Source organism: Neofelis nebulosa, chromosome 13 (assembly GCF_028018385.1).
Source record: "Neofelis nebulosa isolate mNeoNeb1 chromosome 13, mNeoNeb1.pri, whole genome shotgun sequence".
NCBI classification, from domain to species: Eukaryota; Metazoa; Chordata; class Mammalia; order Carnivora; family Felidae; genus Neofelis; species Neofelis nebulosa.
This window is the reverse complement of record NC_080794.1, coordinates 91,894,631-91,921,606: the sequence shown is the minus strand read 5'-3', so window position 1 is coordinate 91,921,606 and position 26,976 is coordinate 91,894,631. Positions and strand designations below refer to the sequence as shown.

Sequence of the window (26,976 nt, the reverse complement as noted above, 5' to 3'; positions counted from 1 at the left end):
TCCTGTCTTTCTACGTCCTTCAGGAGCTTGATGATCCTTGTGCCCAAGCAAGATGCCTGCACCTTCTAGCGCAGTTGGCGAACAAGGAAAGAAACTACGGCCAAGCTAAGCAGTTGGTGCAGTGGGCGCAGCGCCTGGGGGGCAGCGAGGAGTTCTGGTACAGCTCAACCCTGACCCTGGCGGACACGCTCCTGTCCATGGAGGGCAAAGGCAGAGAAGTGGCGGTGAGGGGGCCGGGTGCACTCGAGAGGGGCCCGTGGCCGGTCCTGGTGGCCGAGGGCCACACCCCGACGCCACGTTGCCATCCCCAGGTCTGCCAGTTGTTTCAGAGACTGATAGACACCTTCAAGCTTCTGCAAAAAGAGAGACCGAACCGAGTGCCCGTCTTGGAGTTTATGGCCACAGACCTAGAGGCCAGGTAGTCCTTTGTAAGAAAAGCTTAATTCGCATGACGGTCGTGGCTCACTTTGTCCTTTATGCGGCATTTCAAACCTATGGCATGCAGGGAGTCACGTGGAGAGCCCTCCGCCCACAACCCCCTACCCAGGCGACCTGCTCTGGAGCAGAGCCTTCCCTGGGACCCCCTGCCTGCTGCACGCGGCCCCTGGGGGAGGGAGGCCTGCGGACATCGCGGGAGCCTGACCTTCGGCCTTCGGGCTCCTGGGGGCAGTGTGTGTTTCTTTCCAAAGTGCCTTTTTCTTGGGACAGGGGTGCAGGTGGCTTGGTTTGTGCCTAAATTCTCAGGGGATGCTTCTGAGCAGACGCTCTTATGCTGAGGGGCGGGCCCAGCCCCGGTTGGGGGCTGGCTGCAGGGTCTTCTCCACCCTTCACCCTCCGTCAGTATGGAACTGCGTCTGGGAGCAGACACCTCCCTGGGGTCTGTCCTGCTCCGTGTTCGCCTCTGTTCTGGCCGGTGGTTCTGCGCCTCCCGCCCAGGGGGCAGACGGCAGGTGCACTGGGGACAGAGCCTCCAAGAGCAGCTCTGGGTCTCCTGTGCTTACTGGTCTTGCAGACTTTCAGCTTGTTTTTGAGCCAGCTTTCTGGTAACTTCTATCCTTCTAGAAAATCGTTTCCTCTGGTTGTGTTAGTAGACGTGTTTCTGGGCTCTTCCCCTGTGACTTCACAGAGCATTTCTCGTAGGTCCTGCTCCTCCTCGGTGCCCTCACTCTTTTCCCAGATCAGACTCCACACCAACGGCTAACTGACCTCAACAAAGAAGCAGCTCTGGCTTTCTTGACCAGAGCAGCCGGGACTTTGTCGTATTTTGGTTTTCTTGATTTTCTGCTTTGTCTTTGTTCAGTTCTTGGCTGTGTATTTGAGAGGCGCTGTCCTGTTCCGTTTTCACTGGTCCCGTGGGTCACCCAGCCTGTCCCCCCTCCCCTGGCAGGCGCCCCTAACGTCCCCTGGCAGCGGCCCACAGGTCTGATGTGCGAAGACCGCCCCATCCGTGTGGGTTTCTGCCCCTGGGTCAGAGGAGAGCGGTCTTGAATTTCCAGAAGCATGTGATGGCGGGGTGCGGGCTGCTACCTTCCGACTTTATTGCGTTGTGATGGAGGCGTGTGTGTGGCCCGTGTGGTCTCTGCTCTTCCGGAAGCGCTCCTCAGGTGTTTCCTTCGGCAATGCTGGTGACACTGCGGTGGCCACACGTGACAGCCCACGTCCCATACAGGTGCGTGAGCCTCCAGATCAAGGCCGCTCAGGGGTCAGCTGATGGCGAACCTCCCGGATGCTTGCTTCTGCTGAACAAAATGGACGATTGCTTGACGGAAATTGAGAAAAGGTTGATCACCTGGGGCTACAGAGACAACTGTGTGGATATAAAACTAGAGCGCGCCAAGATAAAGAGGTGAGCGGCCCTCCCGGGCCCCCGGAGCTCTGCCAGGGCCGGCGTGCCGCTCCCCCCCATGACCGCGCACTGGCCCCGGGGCTGTCCAGGCCGTTCTCCCTCTGGCCCCCTCCCCGCCCCTGCCCCCCGACTCCGCGTCCTGACCACAGGCCCAGCTTTCCTCCTGGGTCAAGCCCCCACCGGCCCCCGTTGCCCTCCAGCAGAACCTCCTCCTGGCCCCGCCCTGTGGCCGCGGGCACCTCCGTCCAGGACAGCGGCACAGGGAGGTGTCCTTGCTCTCATCCAGTCCCCCCAGTGTCCCACCAGCTCCGTCTCTGCACACACACGGACGTACACTCACAGCCCCGCACGCCGCCCCACCCGCACACGCAGGCACACGCCCACGCCCACAGCGTTCTCACATCGGTCACACACACGTGGGCACGTCACCCGTGATCACTCACAGGCGTTCACACACAGCCTCGCACACGTCGACCCCGCACACCCCTGCACCTGCTCACACTGGCTCTGGCCTGTGGAGCAGCCCAGGCGCTGCCCTCCAGTGGGTCTCTGTCACCCTCCCCCATGTGACCTCCCAAAGTCCCCACTGTCATCACGGGTAGGCGCTGGCCCAGAGGCAGAGGAGTGAGGCTTCAGTAAATGCCCTCCCCCTCCCACCTCCCCTCCGCCCACCCCGCCCTGGCCACCCGCGTGCTTGGGGTGCACACAGGCATTTCGAAGCTCAAAACCGCGTGTGAGGTACTAACAGCGGCCTTTGTGAGGGAGAAGGAGCCTGCACACAGGCTCACAGAGTGCACAGTGTGAAGGGTGGCCTTTGACCCGTCATCACAGAAGTGACACGCGGTCGTGGAAGAACTTTAAAACGTGCAGAAAAGCACCAATGGGAAGATTCGGTGGTTGAATGAGCACAGTTAACGTTGTGTTGGTTCGCTGGTCTGTCTGCCAGGTGTAGATTTAACTTTGACAAAAGCAGTACAGGGCGCGTACTTGTTTTTGTATCTTTACATATAAGACATCTCATCAAAGGGTTTAAAGTACTAATAAAAATATAGTCACATAGAAATTATATACTCTGCACTTCGTTAGTGCTTTGAGATTTTTGTTCTGAACCCCACTCTTGGTCTTATAAAGATTATGTGCCCAGAACGAGAAAGACCAGGAGCAGAGAACCGCGTATTACTTGGAGGCACATGACTTGGTCCAGAGAGCTGTGGCTGATGCAGAGGAGCTGTTCTGCAGCGTGCGGGCCTTACTGTCCCTGCAAGAGGTGAGTCTGTGCCCTGGCCCCCCCCGCCCCGGAGCCCAGAGCACCCCCGGGGCACGCACAGACGCCCCCCACTTGCCTTAAACAAGCCGCCGGCTTCCACTTCTGGGAGTGACACCGACCGGATTTGCCCTCCCTTCTGAAATAACCAAAAAGTAGACAAAAACGTGAAGCAGATGTTCAACACACTAGATGTCAGCATCCATGCCGTCATCCTGAGCAGAGGCGGCCCCACCTCCGTCCACACTCCGGGTGGCCGAGGGGCACCCAGGGGGACAGGTACGGGGCTGGGCCCCCACTCAGGCTTGGGGCAGCGCCTGCTCCCACCAGCGGACAACCTCGTGACCCCGAGGCCAGTCGGGGATGATCCAGCCCTGGATGAGCCCTGCCCCAGATCAGCCTGCAAAGTCATCCAAGTGTCTGCGCACTGGGGTCCCAGGGCCAAGGCAAGAGTGGGGCACAAATGTCCATCCGCCAAAAAAGCAAGATGTGCCACGTCTGGCAACGGGTGAGAAATCACCGTGCCAAAATCCCAGTCAAAACTCGCGTGCGAAAATCACCATGCCCAAGCAGGAAATACACCTCAGAACAGTCTGTGAACTGGCACAGATACCAGAGTTCAAAGGCAAGGATGTTAAAAATTACTGCTGACTGCATTCCTCACGCTCCAAAGGCTAAGTGGAGATACAGGAGACATAAAGAGAGAGAGCTGGGGAGGCACGCACTGGGTGGGTAGGGGAGCAGAGACTGAGAGGGTCGGAGGCGGCCGCGGACAAGAGTGGAGATTGCCAGAACACCCGTGAGTCGACGTGCCGAGAGCGCAGTAATCGGAACCTTTCGAGGAGAGGAGGGCCAGGAGGGGACAAAGTCTGTTTGAGGAAATAATGGCTGAAAGCCACTATGAGCCTACTGGAACCCAAGTATGCCAAGGGCACGTTGTGACCCAGCTGTCTCCGGCTGGGGGCTGCGAGGGCTCTTCGAGACGGGTCAGAATTGAAAGCACACGGTAAGTGCAGAGCAGCCGACTTCAACGGAAAGAGTGCCATCTGGAAGATGGTGACGCAGCGTCACGAAGAGCCTGGAGCGAGAGCTGCTGATCGGTACCCAGCAAACACATCTCTCGAAGATGAAAACGAACTAAAGACTCCCCCGGACCTCCAAGAGCCGAGCGTGTGGCAGCGGACACGCGACGGGACCGCACAGTTGTCCTTGAGGCGGAAGGAAATCGGCCCCACGTGGAAATGTGATCTGCACAGATGAACGAAGGGCACGGCGAGTGCGAGCTACCCGGGAAAACCTGTGACGATTTTCTCTTGTTATTTAAATCTCTCCGAAGGATAGCTGACTGTTCCGGCAAAATGATAACAGCGTAGCATCAGGTCGGTAACACCCGTGAAAACAAGATGTGTGACAAGAGTAGTGTGACGGAGTTTTGTGCTCTGAGTGGAGTGGCAAAATATACTCTAAACCCCGAAGGGATTACGAAAATCTCAGAACAAAGAGGCACGCCTAATAAGCCAAGAAGGGCTTAGGAGACCCTAAAAACCATTCACTTGTCCCTCAAGAAAGCGGAAAAAGGGGAAAGAGAATAAAGAACAGCCGGGCCGTACAGGAGACAAACAAGTCATGTCCCAGTCCTGCGAACCAGAATGGTCTGGATCCCCAGTTAAATGACAGAACTCGTCAGACGGTATGAAGAACCAAAATCCAACCATGCGCTGCCTACAGGGAAGCCACTTTACAGACATGACTAGGCCGGAAGTAAAAGGATGGGAGACGGTACACGATGCTGACACACAGCGAAGGAAGCCGGGCGGCCCCACCCGCGTCAGGCAGAGCAGGCTTCGGAGGAAGAGCGTCACGGGGACGAGCGGGTCGGTTTCACGGTGTAAGGGGAGCCGGTAACCACGGAGACGTCAGGTTCTAAACTCTAAATACCTAATAGCAGATCGTCCAAAGGAACGAAGGAAAGACTTGTGACATTGCGGCGGAGAGGCAGACAGATCGGTATTAACAGAAGAAGTAGACCTCAGGCAGAGAGCTGGGTTTTGCACCACCACCGACCAGGTTGCATAGTGGGTGTTTATAATGCATCTCCCCAGCAGCAGCAGGATCGCATTCTTTTTGTTTCGTGGGCACACGACACAGTCTCCACGATAGATCATATTCTGGATCCTAAACATAGAACAAGTCTCAATAAATATAAAGAGATTTAAATAAATAAAAAAAAAAAGATGGTGTACCAAGACTGCCATGGAATTAACGTAGAAATCAAAAAGCAGCATAAAAGAATAGTTTAGCCCATGGAGGCTGAAAGCTGATTCGTGGTTGCAGGGGAGGGGCTGCGAGGCCATAGAGAAGAGATGGCTGTTGAGTGGGGAAGGGGTTCTCTTTTGGAATGACAGAAACATTTTGAAAGCAGAGGAGGTGCCTCCCAAGGCTGCGAACACACGGAGCACCACCGAGCTGTGCACTTTGAAACAGTTAACTTCACGTTATATGAACTTTACCTCAATTAAAAAACAAACCCAGAAAGCTATGGGTGGAATTGCCCAGATACATGGAAAATGAGTAGCATCTACCAAAATAACTATGAGCCAGAGAGCAAATCAAAAGGGAAAGTGTTTCTGAACTGAAGGGGGGAGGGGAAAAACACGTCAAAATTTTTAAGGCATCTCTAATGGAATGCTTAGGGGAAATTTTGTGACACTAAATGACTGTATGACAAAAGAAATAAGATCCCAAATTAATGACCTCAGTCCTCACCATAAGGAAGGAGATAAAGAACCAGCTCCCCAATGAACAGAAGAAAGGAAATCAAAGATCAGAGCAGAAATCAGTAAAATAGGAAACATTAAATTAGAAGGTAAAATCAATAAAACCACAAGTTGTTATTTGAGCAGATCAATAAATACACACACTTCTGCCTGACTGATCAGGAAGAAAAGAGAGAACGTGAATAACCAATATCAGAGAATAAGAGGTGTGACATCACTGTTGATCCCACACATATTAAAAGGATAATAAGGGGCTATCCTGAACAACTTCACGATAATGTGGAAGATTCCTTGAAAGACACAAACAACTAAAACCCACTCAAAAGGAGACAGATCAGCTGAATAGCCCTCCATCTGTTAAAGAAACGGAATTTGTAGTTTCCACAAGGAGAACCTCGGACCCGGAAAGCTGTAGCGGCAAATCCCAGCGGACATGTAAGGAAAGCATAACACCAATTCAACACAAACCCTTCTGGAAAACTGAGGAGAGGGGAGCACCCTATGAGGCTAGTGTTACCCTGATACCAAAACAAGAGCCTCAGATAGATGCCTCTCTTCACGAACATAGATGCAAATGTTCTAAACAAAAATTCAGCAAATTAAATCCAACGATATGTAACAAGGAGAAGACATCAATGTCAAGTCGGGACTACCCTGGGAATTTTTTTTAATGCTTTTGCTGTTGTTGTTGTTCTTTTTTGTTTATTTATTTAAGTTCAAGTTAGTTAACATACAGTGTTGTCTTGGCTTCACGAGTAGAACCCGGTGATTCATCTCTTACATATATGATGCCCAGTGCTCATGCCAACAAGTGTCCTCCTTAATGCCCATCGCCCATTTAGCCCAACCCGTCACACACCTCCCCTCCAGCAACCCTCAGTCTGTTCCCTGTATTTAAGAGTCTCTCATGGTTTGCCTCCTTCTCTGTTTTTATCTTATTTTTCCTTCCCTTCCCCCATGCTATCTGTTGTGTTTCTTAACTTCCACATATGAGTGAAATCCTGTGATATTTGTCTTTCTCCGACTGACTTATTTCTCTTAGCATAATACCCTCTAGTTCATCCACGTTGTTGCACATGGCCAGATTTCATTCTTTCTTCATCACCGAGTAGTATTCCATTACGTATATAAACCACATCTTCTTTATCCATTCATCAGTCGATGGACATTTGGGCTCTTCCATAATTTGACTGTTGTCGATGGCGCTGCTATAAACGTGTGCCCCTTTGAATCCGCATGTTTGTATCCTTTGGATAAATACCTAGTAGTGCAGTTGCTGGGTTGTAGTGTAGTTCTGTTTACAGCCTCTTGAGGAACCTCCACACTGTTCTCCAGAGCGGCCTCACCAGTTTGCATTCCCACCAGCAGTGCAAGAGGGTTCCCGTTTCTCCACATCCTCGCCAGCATCCAGAGTCTCCTGACTTGTTCATTTTAGCCACTCTGACCGGTGTGAGGTGTTATCTCAGTGTGGCTTTGATTTGTATTTCCCTGATGAGGAGTGATGTGGAGCATATTTACATGTCTCGGTTGGCCATCTGGATGTCTTCTTTGGAGAAGTGTCTATTCATGTCTTTTGCCCATTTCTTCACTGGATTACTTGTTTTTTGGGTGTTGAGTTTGATAAGTTCTTTATAGATTTTGGATGCTAACCCTTTATCCAGTATGTCGTTTGCAGATATCTTCTCTCATTCTGTCAGTTGCCTTTTCGTTTTCCTGATTGTTTCCCTTGCTGTGCAGAAACTTTTTATCTTGATGAGGTCCCAATAGTTCATTTTTGCTTTTAATATTTATTTTATTTTTTAGAGAGAGAGAGAGGCAGAGAGAGAGAGAGAGAGAGAGCGTGTGCGCATGAGCGGGGGAGGGGCAGAGAGAGAGGGAAAGAGAGAATTCCAAGCAGTCTCCAAGCTGTCGGCGCTGAGCCCAACACAGGCTCAAACTCATGAACCGTGAGATCATGATCTAAGCGGAGAGTCGTATGTCCAACTGACTGAGCCACCCGGGAATTGTGTAACATTCAAAATCAATCAATTTGGCTCACCATATTTTTTTAAAATTAAAGTAAAAACATACGATCACCTCAGTAGATGTGGAAAAGCAGGTGACTAAACCCAACACTCATTCCTGATAGAAAAAAAAATACTCTCAGCAAACTATTAATAGAAGGAAAACTCCTCAAGCTGATAGAGGGCATCTGTGGGACTCCCACCACACCTGGGTGGAAGTCCAGGGCTAGGACAGTGCTATGTACTCTCACCCCCTTCCTCCTGAGTTGTATTTGAGTTGTAGCCCACTCAGCAGGTGAGAGAAGGAAATTCAAAGTGCACTGTTGGGAAGGAAGAAATACAGAAGCCTTTGCTTTCAGACAGCATAATCACGTGTATGGAAAACCTCATGCAATCTACAAAAATGATAATAATAATAAAGCTACTGGGACTACCAAGCAGTTGCACCAAGGCTTCAGGACGCAAGGACAAGATGCAAAGATTAATTTTATGTTTCTGTATACTCCCAACAATTTACCAGATATTAAAAATTCAAAAACAAGGGCACCTGGGTGGCTCAGTCGGTCGAGCATCCAGCTTTGGCTCAGACCGTGGTCTCGCAGCTCGTGGGTTTGAACCCCACATCAGGCTTTGCACGGACAGCATGGAACCTGCTTGGGATTCTCTGTCCCTCTCTCTCTGCACCTCCCTCACCCATGCTCTCTCTCTCTCAAAAAGAAACATTAAAAAAAATTTTTTAAATAAAAAAATTCAAAACAATACCATTTGACAGAATGAAAATGAAATTTGATAAAAAAGTGGAAACGCCTACCCTGAGAACTGTAACACATTGCTGAGAAAGTGAAGGAGGCCCAAACAGATGGCGGGATATACCATGTTCATGGGCCAGAAGACTTGATATTGCTAAGATCTCAATTCTCCCTAAATTTTCTGTAGTCCTGACCAAGAAGCTGCAGGCTTTTTTACAGAAATTGACAAAATTATTTTACAATTCATATAGAATTGCAAAAGACAAAACATAGCAAACACAACCTTAAAAAAGAAAAACTAGGGGCACCTGGGTGGCTCAGTCGGTTAAGCGTCCAACTTCGGCTCAGGTCATGATCTCACGGTTTGGGAGTTCGAGCCCCACACTGGGCTCTGTGCTGACAGCTCAGAGCCTGGAACCTGCTCTGGATTCTGTCTCCCTTTCTCTCTGCCCCTGCCCCACTCACACTCTGTCTCTGTCTCTCTCAAAAATAAATAAACATTAAAAAAAAGTTAAAAAAGAAAAAAAGAAAAACTAAGTTGGAGATCTAACACTATCTGATTTTAAGACTTATTATAAAGTGACAGGAACCAAAGCAGTGTGGTTTTAATGTAAAAGTAAGACATGAGATCAATGGAACATAACAAAGAATCCAGAAATAGACACACTTTACAGACACAAAATTGATTTTCAACAAAAGAGCAAAGGCAATTCAGTGAAGAAAGGCTACTCTTCAAAAGAGTAGGCTGGGGGTGCCTGGATGGCTCAGTTGGTTAAGCCAGCGACTTCAGCTCAGGTCATGATCCCATCGTTTGTGGGTTCGAGCCCCGCATTGGGCTCTGTGCTGACAGCTCAGAGCCTGGAGCCTGCTTCGGATTCTCTGTCCCCCTCCCTTTCTGCCCCTCCCCCCGCTCATACTCTGTCTCTCTCTGTCTCTCAGAAATAAATAAATGTTAACAAAAATTTTTAAAAATAAAATAGCTAAATAAAACATTGGTGCTGGAGCCACTGGAAATGCACACCCAAAACACAGATGGAAGGACTGAGCTCAGAGCAGATCATAGACTTACAGGTAAGAGCTGAAACTACAAAGCTTCTAGAGGAAGACACCTCCGGGACCTTGGGTTCAGCAAAGATTTCTCACCTACGGCAACAAAAGCATGATCCATGAAGGAATAAATTGATAAATTGGAGTCTGCTCTTCAAAAGACACTATTCAGGGAACGAAAAGGGAAGGCACGGACTGGGAGAAAATATTTGTGAACCGTATGACTGACAAGATTTGATCCAGAATATAAAACACTCTTGGGGTGCCTGGTGGCTCAGTCGGTGAAGCGACTGCTCCGGCTCAGGTCACGATCTCGAGGTTCGTGGGCTCGAGCCCCGCGTCGGGCTCTGTGCTGACAGCTCGGAGCCTGGAGCCTGTTTCGGGTTCCATGTCCCCCTCTCTCTCTCTGCCCCTCCCACGATCCACTCTGTGTCTCTCTCTCGAAAATAAATAAGCATTAAAAATTTCTTTTTGATTTAAAACACTCTTAAAACTTAATAATAAGAAACAACCCAATAAAAAGAGGGCAGTTGAGCAGACACCCCCAAGGGGAACGTGTGGATGGTGGACGAAGACATGCAGGGATGGTGAACCCACCAGTGAACCAGCGAGACGCCGACGGTCATGGAAAACCACAGCACGCTGTGACAATGGCTACAATTGGGAAGACTGAGCATACTGATCGTCAGCGAGGACGGGGAGGGACAAACCTCCGGCCGCTCGGCTGGGGGCGTAGCACGGACCACGCTTTGGCAGTTAGACACAGGCCACCGTGTGAGCCGGCCCCGGGTGTGAGCGGATAAACGCCCCGTGGCGGGTTGTCCCCATCACTTAACGGGCATGAATGCGCGCAGCGATGTGGATGGGCCTGAAATAATCAAGCAAGGGAACAGCGCCGGAGAGAGCACGTGCCGTCAGCCCACGGGCATGAAACCCTAGAAAACGCAAACCGGCTCAGAGTGCTGGAGTGTGGCTGGTGGCCGCCAGGAGGGAGGGACTGAGGGACACGTGCGTTGTTTGGCTCTGGAGACGGCCCGTGACGTCTCATCGGAGCTGATGGAAGCACGGGGCGTGGGGGGTCGCGGGGCCTGCCCGCGCCCTGACTCTGTCTCTGCGCGCCCAGGTACAGACCGTCAGCACGCCTCTGATGAGGAGGCTGGCGCAGCTCCGACTCCACCTGGCGGAAGTGTCTCTGGACCTGCTGGAGCTCATCTGGGCGGAGGCCCTGGCCCGCCAGTTCGAGCAGAGCCCCGTGGAGAAGCTGCTGGTCAGCTACCTGCAGAGCGTCGGTGACTACACCTCCGTCGGCTTGGTAACCGTCCCCGAGACCAAGGGGCCTCCCCCGCGTGCGGGTCTGCGGGGGCCGTGCTGTGATGGCGGGGCCACCCGGGGGCGGCTGGCGGGACGAGCCCTGGGCCTGGTGGGCCTGGGGGTCTTGCCGAAGAAAGCCCCCCCCCCCCCCGTCTGACGGTCGGTGGGGGGTCTGCTGGCGGACTGTGCACGAAGCACTGTCCTCCCCAGGGCGTGCGTGTGCTTTGCCTAAGCACGTCGGCATGCTAAAGAGCTCCTCAAAGCTGAATTCGTGTTGTTAAAGAGCAGCTGAATTTGCAAAATACCTGAAGGAAACATATTCTGCCATTTTTAGACACTTTCCTAGATTTCATGTAGTATGAGTCAAATTAATTTGACATAACTATGGAGACGTGGAAGATAGCCCTGAAACTGAACTTGAGGCAAACTTACATTATTTGTTGGTGAGCCCCACCTCCGGGTTCTGCAGCCAGGCTTCCGTGACCTCCCGACGCCTCAGCCCCGGAGACCCCCCCCCGCCCCCAGATGCAAAAGGGAGCGTTTCTCAGAGTGCTCGGGTGTTGTCCCTCCCGGGGGCCTGAGACCAGGGACTCCAGGGGCGCGACCCGGGGACCCGGGGACGGGAGGGGGCCGGTGCCTCCCAGGGCTGGGCGAAAGTAACCACAGGCGCTTTGTGCTCCCGAAGAAATGGTTCACCCTGAAGCGGACTCTGGCCCACGTGGTGCTGGCGCAGCTGGGGGCCCTGCACTCGCCACGCACCGGCTTCGAGGAGCTCCGCGCCCGGCAGCTGGGCCTGGCGGGGAGGGCCCTGCGCCTGCTGGCCGTGCAGGCGGACCCCGTGCGCCCCACCGTCTACTGGGAAGAGGGCCTCTCGGTACGCGCTCCTGCCCTCGGCTCGCCCGCAGACCCCTCACCCGCGCGCGAGAACAAACCGTGTATCTAAGACTCCCCTACTCTCAGTAAGAACCGGGATGTCAAAGAGGCCTCGAATTGTCCCTGGTTGAGAAGGTGGTGTGGCCTGGGTCGCCTGGGTGACTCAGCCGGTTAAGCCTCTGACTCTCAATTTCGGCTCGGGTCATGATCTCACGGTCTGTGAGTTCGAGCCGCGTGTCAGGCTCCAGGCCGACGGCACGCAGCCTGCTCGGGATTCTCTGGCTCCCTCTCTCTGCCCCTCCCCACCCCTCAAAATAAATAAATAAACATTAAAAAAAAAAAAAAAAAAAAAGAAGGGTGGTGTGGCCTGAGCGAGGGAGAAAAAGGCAAGAAGTTGTCTGTCCGGTGTGACCAGCCGGTGGGAGAGAAACACAGACCGCTGGGGACAGACTGGAGAGGAGGGGGGGCAAACATACAGGTGGTCCGAGGGCGGGACGTCCCCGGCAGCGGCCCGCGGTTCCTGGTGTTCCCGGCACCTCAGCAGCTCTCCAGCGAGTCCAGGGTGCGCCCAAGTGCGGGTGCAAAACCCCCGCTCACGTGCAGCAGGGGACCCGAGCCCCCTCCTCACTCCCACCACCCACACTGCCTCGTGGCGCCGACACAACGGCTTGTGCCCCCGCACTGGCCGCGTCGTGCACGCAGGCCCACGCCCTTTTCTAGGGCCCCCTGCCAGGCTGCCCCGCGGCCGGGTGCCCCTGGGTGCCCGAAGGGACCCTGCTGACGCTGCTGCAGGGCTCCAGGCCACCGTCCTAAGTGCCTCGTACATACCCCTTCTTCCATCTGGAAGGCACCTGCCCAAAGGCGAAGGCAGGCTCATCCCCACAGACCCTGCTCTTCTAGGGAGACCCCCAGCCCCAAGCGGCTGAGCTGGCCGACAGGGGCGCCTTCTCCACAGGCAGGTGCTGAGCTGAGCGGCCATAAGCCTCTGGAGACCATTCTGGAGGACGACGCCGGCGAGGATCGCTACAGGGACCCGGGACCCTCCAGGGCCGCCTCCCACGAGCACGGCAGGAAGGGCTGGGATCTGCAGGTACGGCCCCTCCCACGCGCCCCGCGACGCCCTGCCCGCAGCCCCGGCCTGAGCCTGTGTCCCTGCAGAGAAAGATGAAGCTGGCCCAGCGGTACCTGGCCCAGGCGTCCGAGGTGCTGCTGCAGTGCGTGCGGGTGGCCCTGGGCGGCTGCCTCCTGGACATCGCGGCGGCCGCCAGCCTGGAGATGGTGGAGTGCAGCGGCACCCTGGACCCCGTGGCCACCTGCCAGTTCCTGGCGCTGTCTCAGGTGTGGCTCTGTGCCCCTTCCTCCGGGCCCTTCTTGGCCACCTGGGGAGAGAGCGGCCCCGGAGCACCCGGCGCTCCCTCCCGCCGGCGCCCGGCCGGTCTCTGCCTCGAGAGCGGCGCTCCGCCGGAAGAGGGCGCTTCCGGCCACCGGAAGCAGTAGGGAAGGCCGCCCCCCCCCCCCCCCCCCCCAGGTTCCCTGAGCCGCAGCCCCTGTTACCGGCATCCCCGTTGGCCGGGCAAGCCTCGTGCTCTTGAGGCTCAGAGCAAAGGGGTGGGCGGGTGCCGGGAGCGCGGTGGCGGAGGGCCGGGAGCAGCACGGCATCCCAAGAAGCCGGTAGCAGGAGCGGCCGTGCAGCCCCGTCCACCCTCGCGCGTGGGCGCCACCGGCCCAGGGCAGGGCTCAGGCCCCCGGGCCCCTCCTGTCCGGTTCAGAGCTGCTCGGCCTCAGAGATGATGCGGGACGTGCTGTTCACGGCCACGGACGACACCAGCAGCTCACAGCTGGCGGCCCTGCTGCGGCTGGAGCACCAGCTGAAGCGGAAGGGGAGGACGTCCACCAACTTGTTCGCGAGCGTGAGGCAGAGGCTGGCGGTCGTTTCCAAGGTGAGCGAGCCCCCCCCCCCCCCCCCCCCCCCCCCCGAGCCGTCCCCGTTCTCACAGCTGTGCTGCGTCGCTCTGCTGTGGCCAGCCTGACTGGGGAGGATTCGGGCCGGGTCCAAATCCTGGCTCCCCTCTTGTCAGCGTGCGGTTCTGGGGTGCCACTCACCCTCTGTGACCTCCTGTTCCTCGAGGGCCTCGTGGGGATGAGGGCCCGCCGCCTCGGTGACCCTACAGCCCAGGCCCGCGGCAGAGGGCGGGAGCGACAGGGCCCCCGAGGGTCCTCCTTCAGCCGCCGTGGAACGCTGCAGTCACCACACCTCCTCGTGCTGGGACGAGCAGCTGTGAAGAGGGGTATTTGAAGGAGCGGGACTCGGTGAAAACCTAGCAAGTCGGGAAGCAGCCTGGAGCCCTCTGGCTGGTCCCTCTCCCCTCCTTCCCTGTTGCTTCTGTGCACCTGTGTGGGTCTGACCTCGTTCCCTCCCTCCACGGCTTCCTGTCTCCCTCCGTCCCCTGTCTTGCTTGCGGTGAGGCGTCCTGTGCTCCATGGGAAGTTGAGGGGCGCCCCGGGTCTCTTCCCACCAGATGCCAGTAGCTCCCCCTCCAGTCGGGACACCCCGAACTGTCCCCAGAACCGCCCCCTGCTGTGAGCCCCCGTGCTGGAAAGCCTCCCTCCTCCTGAGGAGCACTGCAGGCCCCAGGAGGTGCAGGGACCGCAGGCCGGTCCACAGGCAGGCCGTTCCCCACAGCCCAGCTGCCCACCTTTGGAGGACACGTCCGTGTGTGTCACTGTGGCTGGGGTGATGGTGACCCAGCGCTAATTTCAGAGGGAACCTGAGGGACCATGTACATCAGTGCATGTGCAGGGCTGAGGACAGAGCCAGACGCAGGGGGCGCAGGAGCTCGGTCCAAGACAAGACCCAGTCCGAGGTGGGATGAGGTCCAAAGTGGAACAGGGTCCATGGCGGGACGGGGTCTGAGGCGGGACGGGGTCCATGCGGATCAAGTTCGAAGACAGGATGGGGTCCATGGCGGGACGGGGTCTGAGGCGGGACGGGGTCCATGCGGATCAAGTTCGAAGACAGGATGGGGTCCATGGCGGGACGGGGTCCGAGGCGGGACGGGGTCCATGCGGATCAAGTTCGAAGACAGGATGGGGTCCGTGGCGGGACGGGGTCCGAGGCGGGACGGGGTCCATGCGGATCAAGTTCGAAGACAGGATGGGGTCCGTGGCGGGACGGGGTCTGAGGCGGGACGGGGTCCATGCGGATCAAGTTCGAAGACAGGATGGGGTCCATGGCGGGACGGGGTCCGAGGCGGGACGGGGTCCATGCGGATCAAGTTCGAAGACAGGATGGGGTCCATGGTGGGACGGGTTCCAAGACAGGACAGGGTCCATGGCGGGACGGGGTCTGAGGCGGGACGGGGTCCATGCGGATCAAGTTCGAAGACACGATGGGGTCCATGGTGGGACGGGTTCCAAGACAGGACAGGGTCCATGGCGGGACGGGGTCTGAGGCGGGACGGGGTCCATGCGGATCAAGTTCGAAGACACGATGGGGTCCATGGGGACAGGGTCTGAGGCAGGATGGGGTCCGTGGTAGGATGGGGTCCGAGGCGGCCATCTCTGTCACGGGTGTTGTGTCATCTCCTCCTCCTCCTCCTCCTCCTCCTCCTCCTGTTTCGAGGATCCTTGTGGGAGACCTGCACTGACTCTGGTCACAGACTCGGGGGTCGGCTGTACCTGGGGGTGGGGCGCAGAGCACAGCCAGGCTACCGCAGCGACCACAGCAGGAGCCAGGTCAGTGGTACCAAACGCTGTCTTTAAAGGCCCAACTGTGGACACACTGAGAGCAGGCTGAGCTCCAGCTCCCGAGAGGGGACTCTGTCCCCGTCTGTCCCCACATCACTGCCGGCCCTCTGGGACATGTGGCAGGCTCCTGACGACGCGCCTGGGGACAGTGGCTATATTCTGGGCCATGGGGAGTTTGCCTGAAAGCTCGTGGAAGGTGATGAGATCCGTTATGGTCTCATGGCGCCTGGGAAATGAGGGCCATCCTGGGAGGAGGTGGCCTCCGGGACCCCAGTCCCCGCGAGATACCCCCCCCACGTGAGGCCTCTTCAGAGAGCGGGAGCACAGCACAGGGAACACGGACCGGCAGAAGGCAGTCAACCGGAGAGAAGAGGAATTGAAAAGACAGAACCAGGGATGAGCCCCATGGGAGGAACTCAGTAGGCCAAGTGCACTCCTAACCGGAGTCTCCGAAGCCGGGAGAGGGAAATGCGGCCCCAAGGCGATACTGACATGACCCGATGGCTTCGAATTTCCCCAAGCCCACGAGGCCCACGAGGCCACACGCTCAGGACCGCCAGCAACCTTGCACGGGAGAAACGCAGGAAGCCTCACCACGTCCATCCGTGTGGAACTGCTAAGTGCCCAGGACAGAGGCCCCGAGGGCAGCGGGACCGGAGCCACAGGCCCCTGAACACAGGCCAGAGGATACCGCGGCCCGCCGATGTGCAGTGGAGACACGCTCAGATGCACAGAAACCCAGGCAGTTTGCAGGTATCCTGCAAGAAAAGAAACAAGGAGGAGGTGTCGGACAGGAAAAGTAAGTCCCCAGAAACACGAGAGAACCAAGAATACTCCAAAGGCAAACGTTTAGTGATAGGAAATAAAATTTGACTGTGTAAGACAGTAATTCTAACATCTTGTGGAGCTGAAATTATTTTGTGGAATTAATAGGCAAGACAGTAAAACAAAGAGCAAGAAGGATTAGATGAAGGATTAGATGATGCCGAGGGTCTGTCACTCCTCAGGAAAGGTAAAGTTACATCTTTATTAGACTCTAATGAGCCAAAGGTGAATGTCTTAGTTCCCAGGGTAACCACTAAAGTAATGTGTGACTAAGTTAATAAAAAGGAAAAAATCAAATAATAGTATTTTATTATCCCAGAGACAGGCAGAAAGAGCGGGGGAGGTGAGGGAATATAAAAGCATATGGTCCCAGTGGGGAAAAGGCAGAGCAAAGTAGACAGAAACCCAACGGGTTTGTGGTCGTAGTAAGTATAACAAGCCGAAGACCAAGACTGTCAGAGTGGATGAAAAGAAAAACAAAGTCCAATTACGTGCTGCTTAAAAGGGGTACGTTTTAGGGGCGCCTGGGTGGCGCAGTCGGTTAACGTCCGACTTCAGCCAGGTCACAATCTCGCGGTCCGTGAGTTCGAGCCCCGCGTCAGGCTCTGGGCTGATGGCTCAGAGCCTGGAGCCTGTTTCCGATTCTGTGTCTCCCTCTCTCTCTGCCCCTCCCCCGTTCATGCTCTGTCTCTGTCTGTCCCAAAAATAAATAAAAAACGTTGAAAAAAAAAAAGGGGTACGTTTTACACACAAGGACCCGGAAATATTGAGCGGAAAAGATGAGAGAGAGCATCTACATCATGAAGTTACTACTGACATGAAAGCCGGGTGACCCGGAATCAGTCAACAGGGAATCACAATCCTAAACCTTCACATACGATGATGGAGATTCAAATACCCAAAGCAGAAGGGATAGGAATAGAGGAGCCCTGGACAGGCCCACGTCTGGCAGAGGACCCACGGCCACGTGGACGGCTGGACGGAGCGTGTACCAGAAGGGACCAGAGCCGGGCCGTGGCAAAGCTGAACACACCAACAGAGCGAGATCCTCCCATTTGTTTTCCAACCACAGTGAGATTGAATTAGAAATGATGTAGCTGAAAGATACCGTTGTTTTGAGAGCATCATCATCGGTTAGTCAAAGAAGGAATCACAATGAAATGTAGAAAGTGTTTTAAACCGAGTTAGAGAATGAAAACACTACATGTCAAAACCTATGAGACTTGTCTAAAGCAGGGCTTAGAGGAAAAATACAGCCTTGACTAGAGGGAGAAAAAGCTTAAAAACGGTAACTAAGATTTTGATTTCTAGAGGCTGGAACAAAAACACCTAAGAAAAATAGAAAATAAAAAATAAGAAATACAGCAACAGAAATAGCGAAATTTGAAAACAAACATACAATAGAGGAAACCAACACTGATCAAAGGGCTCCAAAGAGAAGATTTTGATAAAGTTGATGAACATTTAGGAAGACCCAATAAAGAAAAAAAAAAGGAAAAAAAAAACCCAGTAAGATTCCAATACCAGTACCAGAAAGACATCATAGAGACCCTTTGGACATCACAAGGCTCGTAAGGGAATATTCTCTTTAACCTTACTCCAGTTATCCTGACGATTGGAATGGAATAGACAAATTTCTCAAAAAATACAACGTACAAGCTGACAGAACAGAAAATCTGAATAATTTATTAGCTGTTAAAGAAATTGAATCCTTTATTAAAAACATCCCCACAAAGAAAATCCCAGACCCAGTCGGCTTCACCAGTAAATTCTGCCAAACGGTGAAGGTACAGATAACCTCCCCAACGCTCCTAAGAATAGGAATACTTGCTCTTTCTTTTAAGGTCTGCTAAGTCTCCATACTGGAAACCTAGTGGTGGTGGTACAAGGAAGGAAAATCTCTCTCGTCGGCAGACACGAGACACTGGCCAGCCAGATCCTGGTCGTGCGTCAGCGTCAAACGGCCACGTTCCCCGTGGCTTCATATTAAAAACATGAACGTGATTCACCATATTGACAGAACTTGATAAAGGACGTCCTTTAAACCCCGAGCAAACCTCAGCCTATCTGCTGAAGGGTTGAAAGATTTTCTCCAGCCAGGAGTGGCGGAGCCCCGGAGGCCGTCAGCGCTTCTGTTCCGCATCGTCCAGTGAGGCCAGAGGTGAAAGGAGGCGTGAAGGAACAACAGTCAGCACAGAGGCCGGGAGCCCAGCCCGATGCGCCCATTTCGCAGGTCGTTAGAGAAGCATCAGCTGCACTCTGCGTGCCAGGTGCAAACAAGCAGAAAAGGAAAATACCTGAGTGACACTGTCTTCAGTAGCAGCAAAACAATCAGTACCTGGGGGAAATCGGACACGAGATACCCCTGGCCTCTCCCCTGAAAACTACAAACCATCTGAGAGAAATCCGAGAAGATGCGCACAGAGGAGGTAGGCTGTGTGTGGGCGGAAGGCTCCGTGCCGTTCCGACGACCGTCTGCTCTCTGTGGACAAAGGGACAGGTGTGTGTGCTTTCCTCCTTGGGCTGACTCTGGCTGTGTTCCCCCGAGTTCGTGGTCAGTATCGCTTTCTAAGAAAGTGGCCCGTGGTTGACGATGAGCCAAAACCACTTGACAGGTGATCCCGCACCCGCCCTCTGTGGAGCTCATTCCCATGTACCTGACCTGTCACTGGGCAGACAGGAGTCTCCGGGAATGGCTCCCAGAGAGAGGGGTGCCCAACACCGACCTGTCCTGATTCTCCTGGGTGGCCTTGTGAGCCTAAATGCCAAGTCACCCCAGGAAGGCGTCCTATGGGCCATGAATCTGCAGTTGCCACAGAAGCCTCATCAGACTCCCAGCAGGCGTTTACCTCTTTAAGAACTGACGATCCAATTCTAAAATTTGTGCAGAAATGCCCACTTGCTATACAGGTATCAGGACCTTGTTATTGACGCGATCAGCATGTTATTGACACATGGAGAATATATACACATACAGAGACAATGACCAGTGGCACGGAAGAAAAGTCTGGAAACGGACCCATCCACATAACGTCCAACATATGTCAAGGGTGACCCCGAGGGGCGAGGGGCACCGTGGTGCAGATCCCGGTGACAGGACCGAGGAGGGCACCTGTCGCGATGAGCCCTGGGTGCTGCGTCGAAGTGTCGAATCACCACATTGTACACCCGAGACTAGCATAGCAGCACATGTGTACTTTAATACAAACTTAAACACAAGCGAGCCCAAGAAAAGGCCCCCGAGCTCACATCCCGTGGTACTGGGGATGTGCTCCCGTCAGTGAGAAAAAGACACTCCCACAGGAAAGAATGACAAGAGTGGAATTTCACAAAAGATACCCAAATGGTCGATAGACATTTTTAATGGCTCCCAACTTCATTAGTTATTAGCGGAATGCAAAGAGGCCTGCATTCAGATGCTGCCAGACCCCCAGAGGCGCTAAAATGGACAGGTTCAGCAGGACCCGGGTCACACGGGTGGGGTGGGCCTGCATCCACGCAGCAGCCCCTCTGGCGTCGGGGTCTGTGCTCAGCTGCACCTGTGTCCCTGGCCTGCACCCCTGTGGAATGCCCCCGGGTGGTCCCCAGGGAGCACATGCCCAGGGCCCGACCCGCAGCTTCCCAGGTGGCCCAAGCGGGACTGCCACTGCCACTGCCACTGCGGGGAGAGGACAGAGGCTGTTGGCTGGCTCACTGCGCTCTCCAAGAAGCCAGTCTGGTCCCCAGCAGGGGGCGCTCCGCCCCAGACGCCTTGGCTCCACCTCTGGGCGGGTGGGTGTGGCTGGGTCATGCTTCTGCTTTGTGTCTGCTCCGCCTGTAGCTGGGACATGAATGCAGACACCGTCGGTGCTCGCCACCCCGAGGCTGGTTTCAGTAGCAAGTGGGGACCCGTGCTTGTGGGCCGGTTCCTCGGGACGGCTGCGGAGCGGGATGCACCTCGGAGCCGGGGAGGGTGAGGGGGTGGGCTCGGGGCGGGGTGCGCGCCCCAGCCAGATGCGCCTCGGAGCAGGTGCCCTGGGAGCAGGGTGCGCGGAGGGCAGGGGCACGCGTGTGACCACGCCTTGTGGCGTTCAGGGGACCGCGCGGAGGAACAGAGGGAAGGCACTAGGCTGCTGGTGGATCTTCCGTTTGTTACTTGTTTGGGTTCTTACGCCTGCATGTGTAGGGCAGGTCAAGTTTGCGACACAGGCCAAGAGGATGCAAGCTGGGTGGATCCCAGTGAAGTCCGCGTGCGCCGTCTGCCCCCTTGTGGCGGCCGCGAGTCCTGCAGGGGTCGCGCCCCAGGCCGGCCTGGGCAGACCCCGGCCGGAGGCCTGGCACCAAGCGTCTGAGCACAGCTCAGGGACTGTGCCAGCATCTGGCGTGGTCCGTTGATTCCTGTCTGTCACACGCAGGCTTGGCAAAATCTCTGGGTCACTGAGCAGCATTTTAACCACCTGAATGAAATGCCTCCTACTTTTCGGATTCTCTTTCTGCAGCACGGGCGGGACAGGTAAGTCCTTCTTGTCCCTGTTCTGGGGACGTTGGCCACCCTGTTAAGAAGTCTAGCGGAGCAGCGTGGACACGGCACTGTCACTGGGGGCGGGGGGGGGGAGGTTGTCACCATGCAGGGCACGTTATGGGTGCACCGAAGGCCCTGGCTGGACAGACACAGGCCAGCAGGTGCTCCAGGCTGAGAGGGGGTGGGTGCGGCGTCCCACCAGGCTGGCATGACAGGGGGACACGATGCCCGTGCTCCTGCCGAGCAGAGAGAAGTCAGACAGCTCACGGCGACGACTGTGCCCAGATGGGTCTGTTTCAATTCTGTGTCTTGACTTGGCCAAGGCATTCGCGGGGAGGGGGCCCCACCAGGGTGTGTGTGGTCCGCTGAACGGGCTCCCCGAGGGCCCCACGAGCTGGGCTCTGACCCTGCCCCGTGTCCTGGCAACAGGACCCATCTGTATGGCGCTGCCTACGAGAGACCCAGGTCGGTCCCTGTGGCCAAAGGGAAGATGCTCCAAGCGGGTGGTGAGTTCCATTGCAGGAGGTGCTCCTCAAGCACGGTCCTCAGCAGGGGGGCAGGTGGACCTGCCTTTCTCCACCCGGGGGGGGGGGGGGGGAGGCTTGCTGGGTGGGGCTCGTTGAGCCTGTGAGAGACGGGAACTCGGGCAGAGGCGTGTGTTTCCCAGGGCCGGACCCCAGCCTCAGCTGCCCTCGGGGCTGGTGATGCTCAAAGTCCCTGGGTGGCCCTCACTCGGCTCCACAATCTCTTCTCCCAGGAATCACTACCTCCCCCTTTCACCTCAGGCACATAATTCCACTTCCTGTTCCACTGAAAACTAAGGAAGGCTGTAGGCTGGGGGACACCGCCTGAGCCCCCACTCTGACAGCCACCATGAATGCCCATGTGTATCGACTCCCAGTGTTCATGCACAGCCCCCGCTCCGTCTGTCCTCGGCCCCTCGGACTATGGGGGGGGGGGGGGGACAGCGGCAGTGTCGGTCTCCACAGGCTTCTGCAAGGTGGCACGGGCGGCCGTGAACCCAGCCACCTTCTCCCGCCTATTGGCCGATGCCCAGCAGTTCCGGGAGCTGACCCAGGTGGAGGTGACCAATGAGGACATGGCCCTGAACCCAAGCACGGTGAGACCCCGAGCCCAGCTGCCTGGGCTGCTCCGTCACGCGGGTGGGACCGGGACCCCGGCCCGGCTGCAGCGAGGTGAAGGAGGGGTGCTGGGTGAGCGGCACCGGTCATCCGGACCCCAGGCGTCGCCGGAGGCCCAGGTCGGGGTCCCGGCAGGATGGCCGATGCTTCTCGACTCCTCGAGCGAGCCTGGTGCAGGTGCCTCCATGATGTGAGCAGAGGAACCAGTGGGGCTGGGGGCGCCAGGGCGGGCCCCAGAGGAGCGGGCGGCTGGGACCGGCAGGGAGTCTGGGGTCCGGTGGAGCCCGGTGCCTGGGGCGGGCCGGTGGGGTGCAAGGAGCCTGCTGTGCAGCCGAGCTGCGCCCCTGGCCGCCAAGCTTTCTTCTGGAAGGGCGGGTCCTGCAGCGTCTTCCTCACTCTGTGCGCTAACTGGGCTGGGATTTTATGAGGCCCCCTGAGACGCTTCTGATCACGGCCTGATGTTTGGGCTGAGTCAGGAATTGGAAAACACGCCTCCTGAGAGGGAAGGGCACTCTCTGCGGAAGTTTGGGGAAGTCCTGGCGTCCATGGAGGGGTACCTGAGGCCGCTGTTTCCAGTGCTCAGCAGCCCTGAGGCCAGGTACCTGTCGCGGGCTGATTGCGGAAGTGTTTGCTGTCTGAGCAGCTCCCGGCACGAGGGTGGAGGTCACGGGGTGGGGGGGTGGGGGGGGACAGGGCAGTGCTAGCTAGATGTCGTGGTCCGGGTGGGGGCGGGTTTCGAGCACAAAGTCCAGGACTCTCCTCGGGACAGGGAAGGGAATCACCATCTCTCTGTCCCCAGAAGTGATGCCCGAAGGTGCTGGGGGCGGTCAGGAATAGGGGGCTGGGGGCCAGGTTGGCCAGGACGGGGGCTCAGCCTGCAAGCCAGCTCTGACCCCAGCCTCCCCGAAGCCCAGCATGAGCTGAGTGGCGGGCGGTGGGCTGGGTGGGCGTCATTCCCACGTGGAGGTTCGGGTCTCTGCTGTGAAGTTGATGAGCTTTGCTCTGCCCTAAATCAGACCGTGCTGAATTCAGACGGGAAAGGTCAAAGGGCCCCTCAAATCCAGAATGCCCGACTCGGGGCCTCTGTCATAGGGAAAAAGTCCCGACTCTGCTGAAAATCTTTTCTGGGGGAACATCCCCACCACTCAGGTCCCCTCCGCCCCATGCCCTTGCAGTGCCTGGTGCCCGTACAGGGTGGGCGTGGGACACGTGGCCCGGGGTCCTGAACCCCTTTGACTTATTCTTGGTAGGGAAGGCAGAGGCCTTGGCCGCCTTTGTTTCTGTCTGTGCCCAGTTATCCCTGCCCCCATCTCAGTGAGACTGGCCCCCAAAAGTGACATTCCCTGCCCTGATGTGAAACGGTCCAGGGAGATGTTCTTTACGTCCTTAGTACGTGTGATTTTCGTGTGTTTTTAAAAACCTGAGGACGTGCCTTTGGCCTCCAGAACACAGGTGCCCACCGTCGTCTCGGATTCAGGGAGACCAAAGGGCAAAGACAAGGAAAGGAAAGTGTCCCTGCCCCGGGGTGAGTGAGAGCGCGCCGGAGGGGAAGCTGGGTTGGGGGAGCCCAGGTGGGTCAGAAATAGGCGTCCCCTGAGGGTCTCCCAGGGCGCTGAGCGCCCACAGGGTGTGAGAAAGTCCCCTCAGGGGTCTGTGCGCCCCACGTACCAGAGCCCGGAGCGGGGGCTTCCTGCACCCGCAGACCCGCCCCTCCTGGGGGAGCTGGTGGCCCGCGTGGTGGCATACTGCCCGTCACCCTCGGGAGCGGGCGCCCCAGATGACACGAGGGCGCGGCCAGCTTCTGCACAGGGACCTGCTGGCTCCTGAGTGAAGGACGACGCGTGCTGGTCTGGCCGCCCCTGGGGAGGGGGCGCCCAGCGCCTGAGCTCCAGGGGCTTCCCGGTCGTCTCCACGCGGTCAGGACAGCCCCTCCGGTTTCCCACTCGATGGGCCTGAAAACGTGGGAAATGCGCTCGTGCCGCCCTCCCAGCCCCGCGGCCGGAGCGGAGTGTGACCACGAGGCATCCATCTCCCACCCGGCACCTGCGGTCGTATCCATCGCTCTTGTTCGAAGGCATTTTCATCTGTGTCCTTTTCTGGGGCCCACGCGGGGTCATCGGGCGGGAGGGAAAGGAGCGCGCCCGCCTCGGGTGCTCTGACCCAGCAGGTGCTCTGACCCGGAAGCCCCGCTGGTGCCCCCTCCCCACGCGGCACTGCCACCACACACCCACCTGCACGCACTCGCGGCTCCGCAGCCGGACGACAGATGAGGGTGGGGGGTGCGTGCGGCTGCGGGGCAGGGGGTGGTGCTTCCCACTCCGGCTGAGGGGCCGGAGTCGGCCCACCCGCTGTTACCTTGGTCCGCCGGGATTCGGACTTGAGATCCCCAGACGCAGCCCTCGCTCACCGCAGTGATTTGTTTCCCTTCGTGCTAACGGTAAATTCGACCGAGGGGTCTAGTGGCCTCACCCTTACTACCGTTTACGCCTGTCGGAAAGTACAGGGTTTCTCTAACTGGCCAAGCAGGGCCCACGTGATCCTCCGAGGGTTCCGTGGTCACGTGGAGGAGCTGCCACATCACAGGTGCAAGGCTTCGTCCTCTGAGAGGTGGCTCCCTGGTTAGGAGTCGTGGATTCCAGCACCTGCTCCGGGAGGCAGGCCCTCAGACCTGCGGAGGCCCGGCCATCCCGTGACCTAGGCTGCGTCCGGCTCGGAGCCGTGACCCAGCTGTGCCGTCCTTCCCCCAGACGCCCCCGCGCATCCTGCCGCCCCCCTGCCCCCCTCCCGTCACAGGCTGAGCCGAGCTCAGACTTCTTCCCGTGTCTCCAGCCGATCGGCACCAGCGGTGACGGGCAGGCCCGCCCAGGGGTTTGCGCGTCCTCGGGAGCTCGTCTCCTGCGGCCTCTGTAGCTGGTGCTGCCCTGTCCACAGCTGAGCCCGAGGCCGCGAACGACACCATCCTCGTTGGGGACAGGCATCTTCTGGAGCTGCCGCTGGAAGGTCTCTCCGTGTTTGAGGAAGGGGTGGACTCCGTGGCCCGAGAGTTTTCCCTGCAGATGCTGTGGAGCCGCCTCCGTCGAGAGGAGACAGGTGAGAGGTGTCCTGGGCCACAGTTAATTTCAAAATGGGACTAGGTTACCTTCACGTGGACTCCTGGCAGACGGTCATCATCGGCCGTGGCAGCGCTTTTCTAGGCACGCGTGGGTTCGAGGTATTGCAGAACCGCTGGTGTGTGCCAGGCGTCTGTGAGTCACGCCGACGGGGGCATTGAGCGTCGGCCGTGGCCTCACAGGCTTGCGTTTGAAAGGCAGGGATGGCAGCCAGCAGCCGGTGACGAGCCAGTCACGGACTAGGTGGCGAAAGGTGATGACCGGAGGTTCGGGGGCCGGGACGCGGGCCTGGGGGCAGCTGCAGACTCCGGCTGACCGTGGCCTGTCCGCGGGCGCCTTTCACGCAGGTGCGCCGGGTATGGGAAGGCCCGCCCTCCGTGCCGTCCCCGGCAGACATGCTGCACTTCAGTGAGTAGGAAGGGAAGCTAAGAACAAATAGTTTGCACCTTCACCTGCATCCCGGATGGAGCGGCAAGGGCCACCTCTGCCCTTCCAACTGAAAGCAGGGGAAAGGCGACGTGGAGGGAACAGCGGCTTTGCGACGCCAGAGAGCAGGCACGGAGCCTGAGCCCCGAGAGGGAGCCACGGGGGACGCGGGGCCCAATGCGCCACGGCCCGAGCCCTGGGAGGGGAGTCCTGGGACCAGGGACCGCCAGTGTCCCCCCGGAATTGGACAAAGACTGTAACCCCGTGTGTCCAGAAGTTTCCAGAAGCCCCCAACATGAGAAGCGGAGCGGAGACTCCAGGGAAGGCGGTCAGACTGATGAGCCCCCCGGCGGCATTTTAACAGCGTCCAAGGCAGAGCAGCCCCTTGTAAGATGGAGGCAGGAGGTCACAGACAGATGGGAGGAGGCCGTGCTGCTGCCTCTAAGGACGGGGCGGCGCCCGAGCCCAGGCTGGACAAGGTGGAGCCCGTTGTGCGCAGCCCCAGGAGGAAGCAGTCCTGGGCAAATCGTCCGCCAGAAGGACTCCTCTGCACAAGTGTGAGAACCACGTGTGTGTTGCTTTAAGTCCCTCCATTGTGGTCACTTGTTACAGCGGCAACGGTTCTCACCGTGGAGTGACAGAAACACTGGCTAAATGGGAGGCGAGCCTTTCTAACGCTTTGCCGAGGGGTGACAAGCAGAAGTGTCCAACGGCCCAGGCTGGAGGCAGGTTCTCTGTGTGATGAGTGCTCCCAGTACACGTCTATGGACAACCACAGAAGAAGGGAATTGGCGTATAGAGTCCACGCTGGTGAAGAGGGAAGACGAACGAGAGAAATGACGCAGCCGTGGGGCTGCGAGAGCCGGTGACGGGGAAGCACGCACAGATAGTGGGACAAACACAAACCAAACAGTGGGGCGGCGGGAGTTAATCCATCTAGATCGTAAGTAAATACACAAACGGGCCACACGCCTGCCCACTGAGTGACGGCGTGGACAAGAGGACGTTGCACACACAGGTGCCGTGTGTACAAGAGACGTGGCTAAGCCAAAGGACACCCCGCGTCAGAAAGAGATCGTCAGGGTGACCGGAAGGGACAGCTGCCCACTGCCACGTGGAACAGGCTCCACAGCCAGAGGCGCTCTGGGGTGGGGTCGTCACACAGCGGCAACGGTTGATAGCCTCAAAATATGGGGAGCAGCACCCGGAACCATCACAGACGCTGGCCGACGCCAGCGTGGTCAGCACGGAGACCACTACCAAAAGGTGGCTTTCTTAAATCCCCATTTGGAAATTTAAAACCGCACCCCTGCGTATCTCGTGGGACTCAGGAGAAGTGATCACAGGAAGGCCCC

At 57.0% G+C, this 26,976-nt stretch overlaps 1 protein-coding gene across 5 annotated transcripts in view; it reads left to right on the top strand.

The window, feature by feature from the left end:
• CFAP46 (cilia and flagella associated protein 46) overlaps positions 1 to 26,976 on the top strand; it is a 96,246-nt gene that overhangs the window by 61,782 nt on the left and 7,488 nt on the right. For 3 of the 5 annotated variants that reach the window (XM_058698213.1, XM_058698212.1, XM_058698210.1), the window contains 15 exons: positions 24 to 224; positions 312 to 418; positions 1,670 to 1,846; positions 2,978 to 3,113; positions 10,810 to 10,998; positions 11,683 to 11,871; positions 12,826 to 12,960; positions 13,029 to 13,208; positions 13,640 to 13,810; positions 20,837 to 20,934; positions 21,373 to 21,449; positions 21,933 to 22,063; positions 22,562 to 22,683; positions 23,531 to 23,610; positions 25,017 to 25,175. In XM_058698213.1, the coding sequence (XP_058554196.1) occupies positions 24 to 224; positions 312 to 418; positions 1,670 to 1,846; positions 2,978 to 3,113; positions 10,810 to 10,998; positions 11,683 to 11,871; positions 12,826 to 12,960; positions 13,029 to 13,208; positions 13,640 to 13,810; positions 20,837 to 20,934; positions 21,373 to 21,449; positions 21,933 to 22,063; positions 22,562 to 22,683; positions 23,531 to 23,610; positions 25,017 to 25,175 (2,152 nt within the window). The remainder of the gene's footprint in view (positions 1 to 23; positions 225 to 311; positions 419 to 1,669; positions 1,847 to 2,977; positions 3,114 to 10,809; positions 10,999 to 11,682; positions 11,872 to 12,825; positions 12,961 to 13,028; positions 13,209 to 13,639; positions 13,811 to 20,836; positions 20,935 to 21,372; positions 21,450 to 21,932; positions 22,064 to 22,561; positions 22,684 to 23,530; positions 23,611 to 25,016; positions 25,176 to 26,976) is intronic. The other 2 variants (XM_058698211.1, XR_009252785.1) reach the window with 2 other exon arrangements.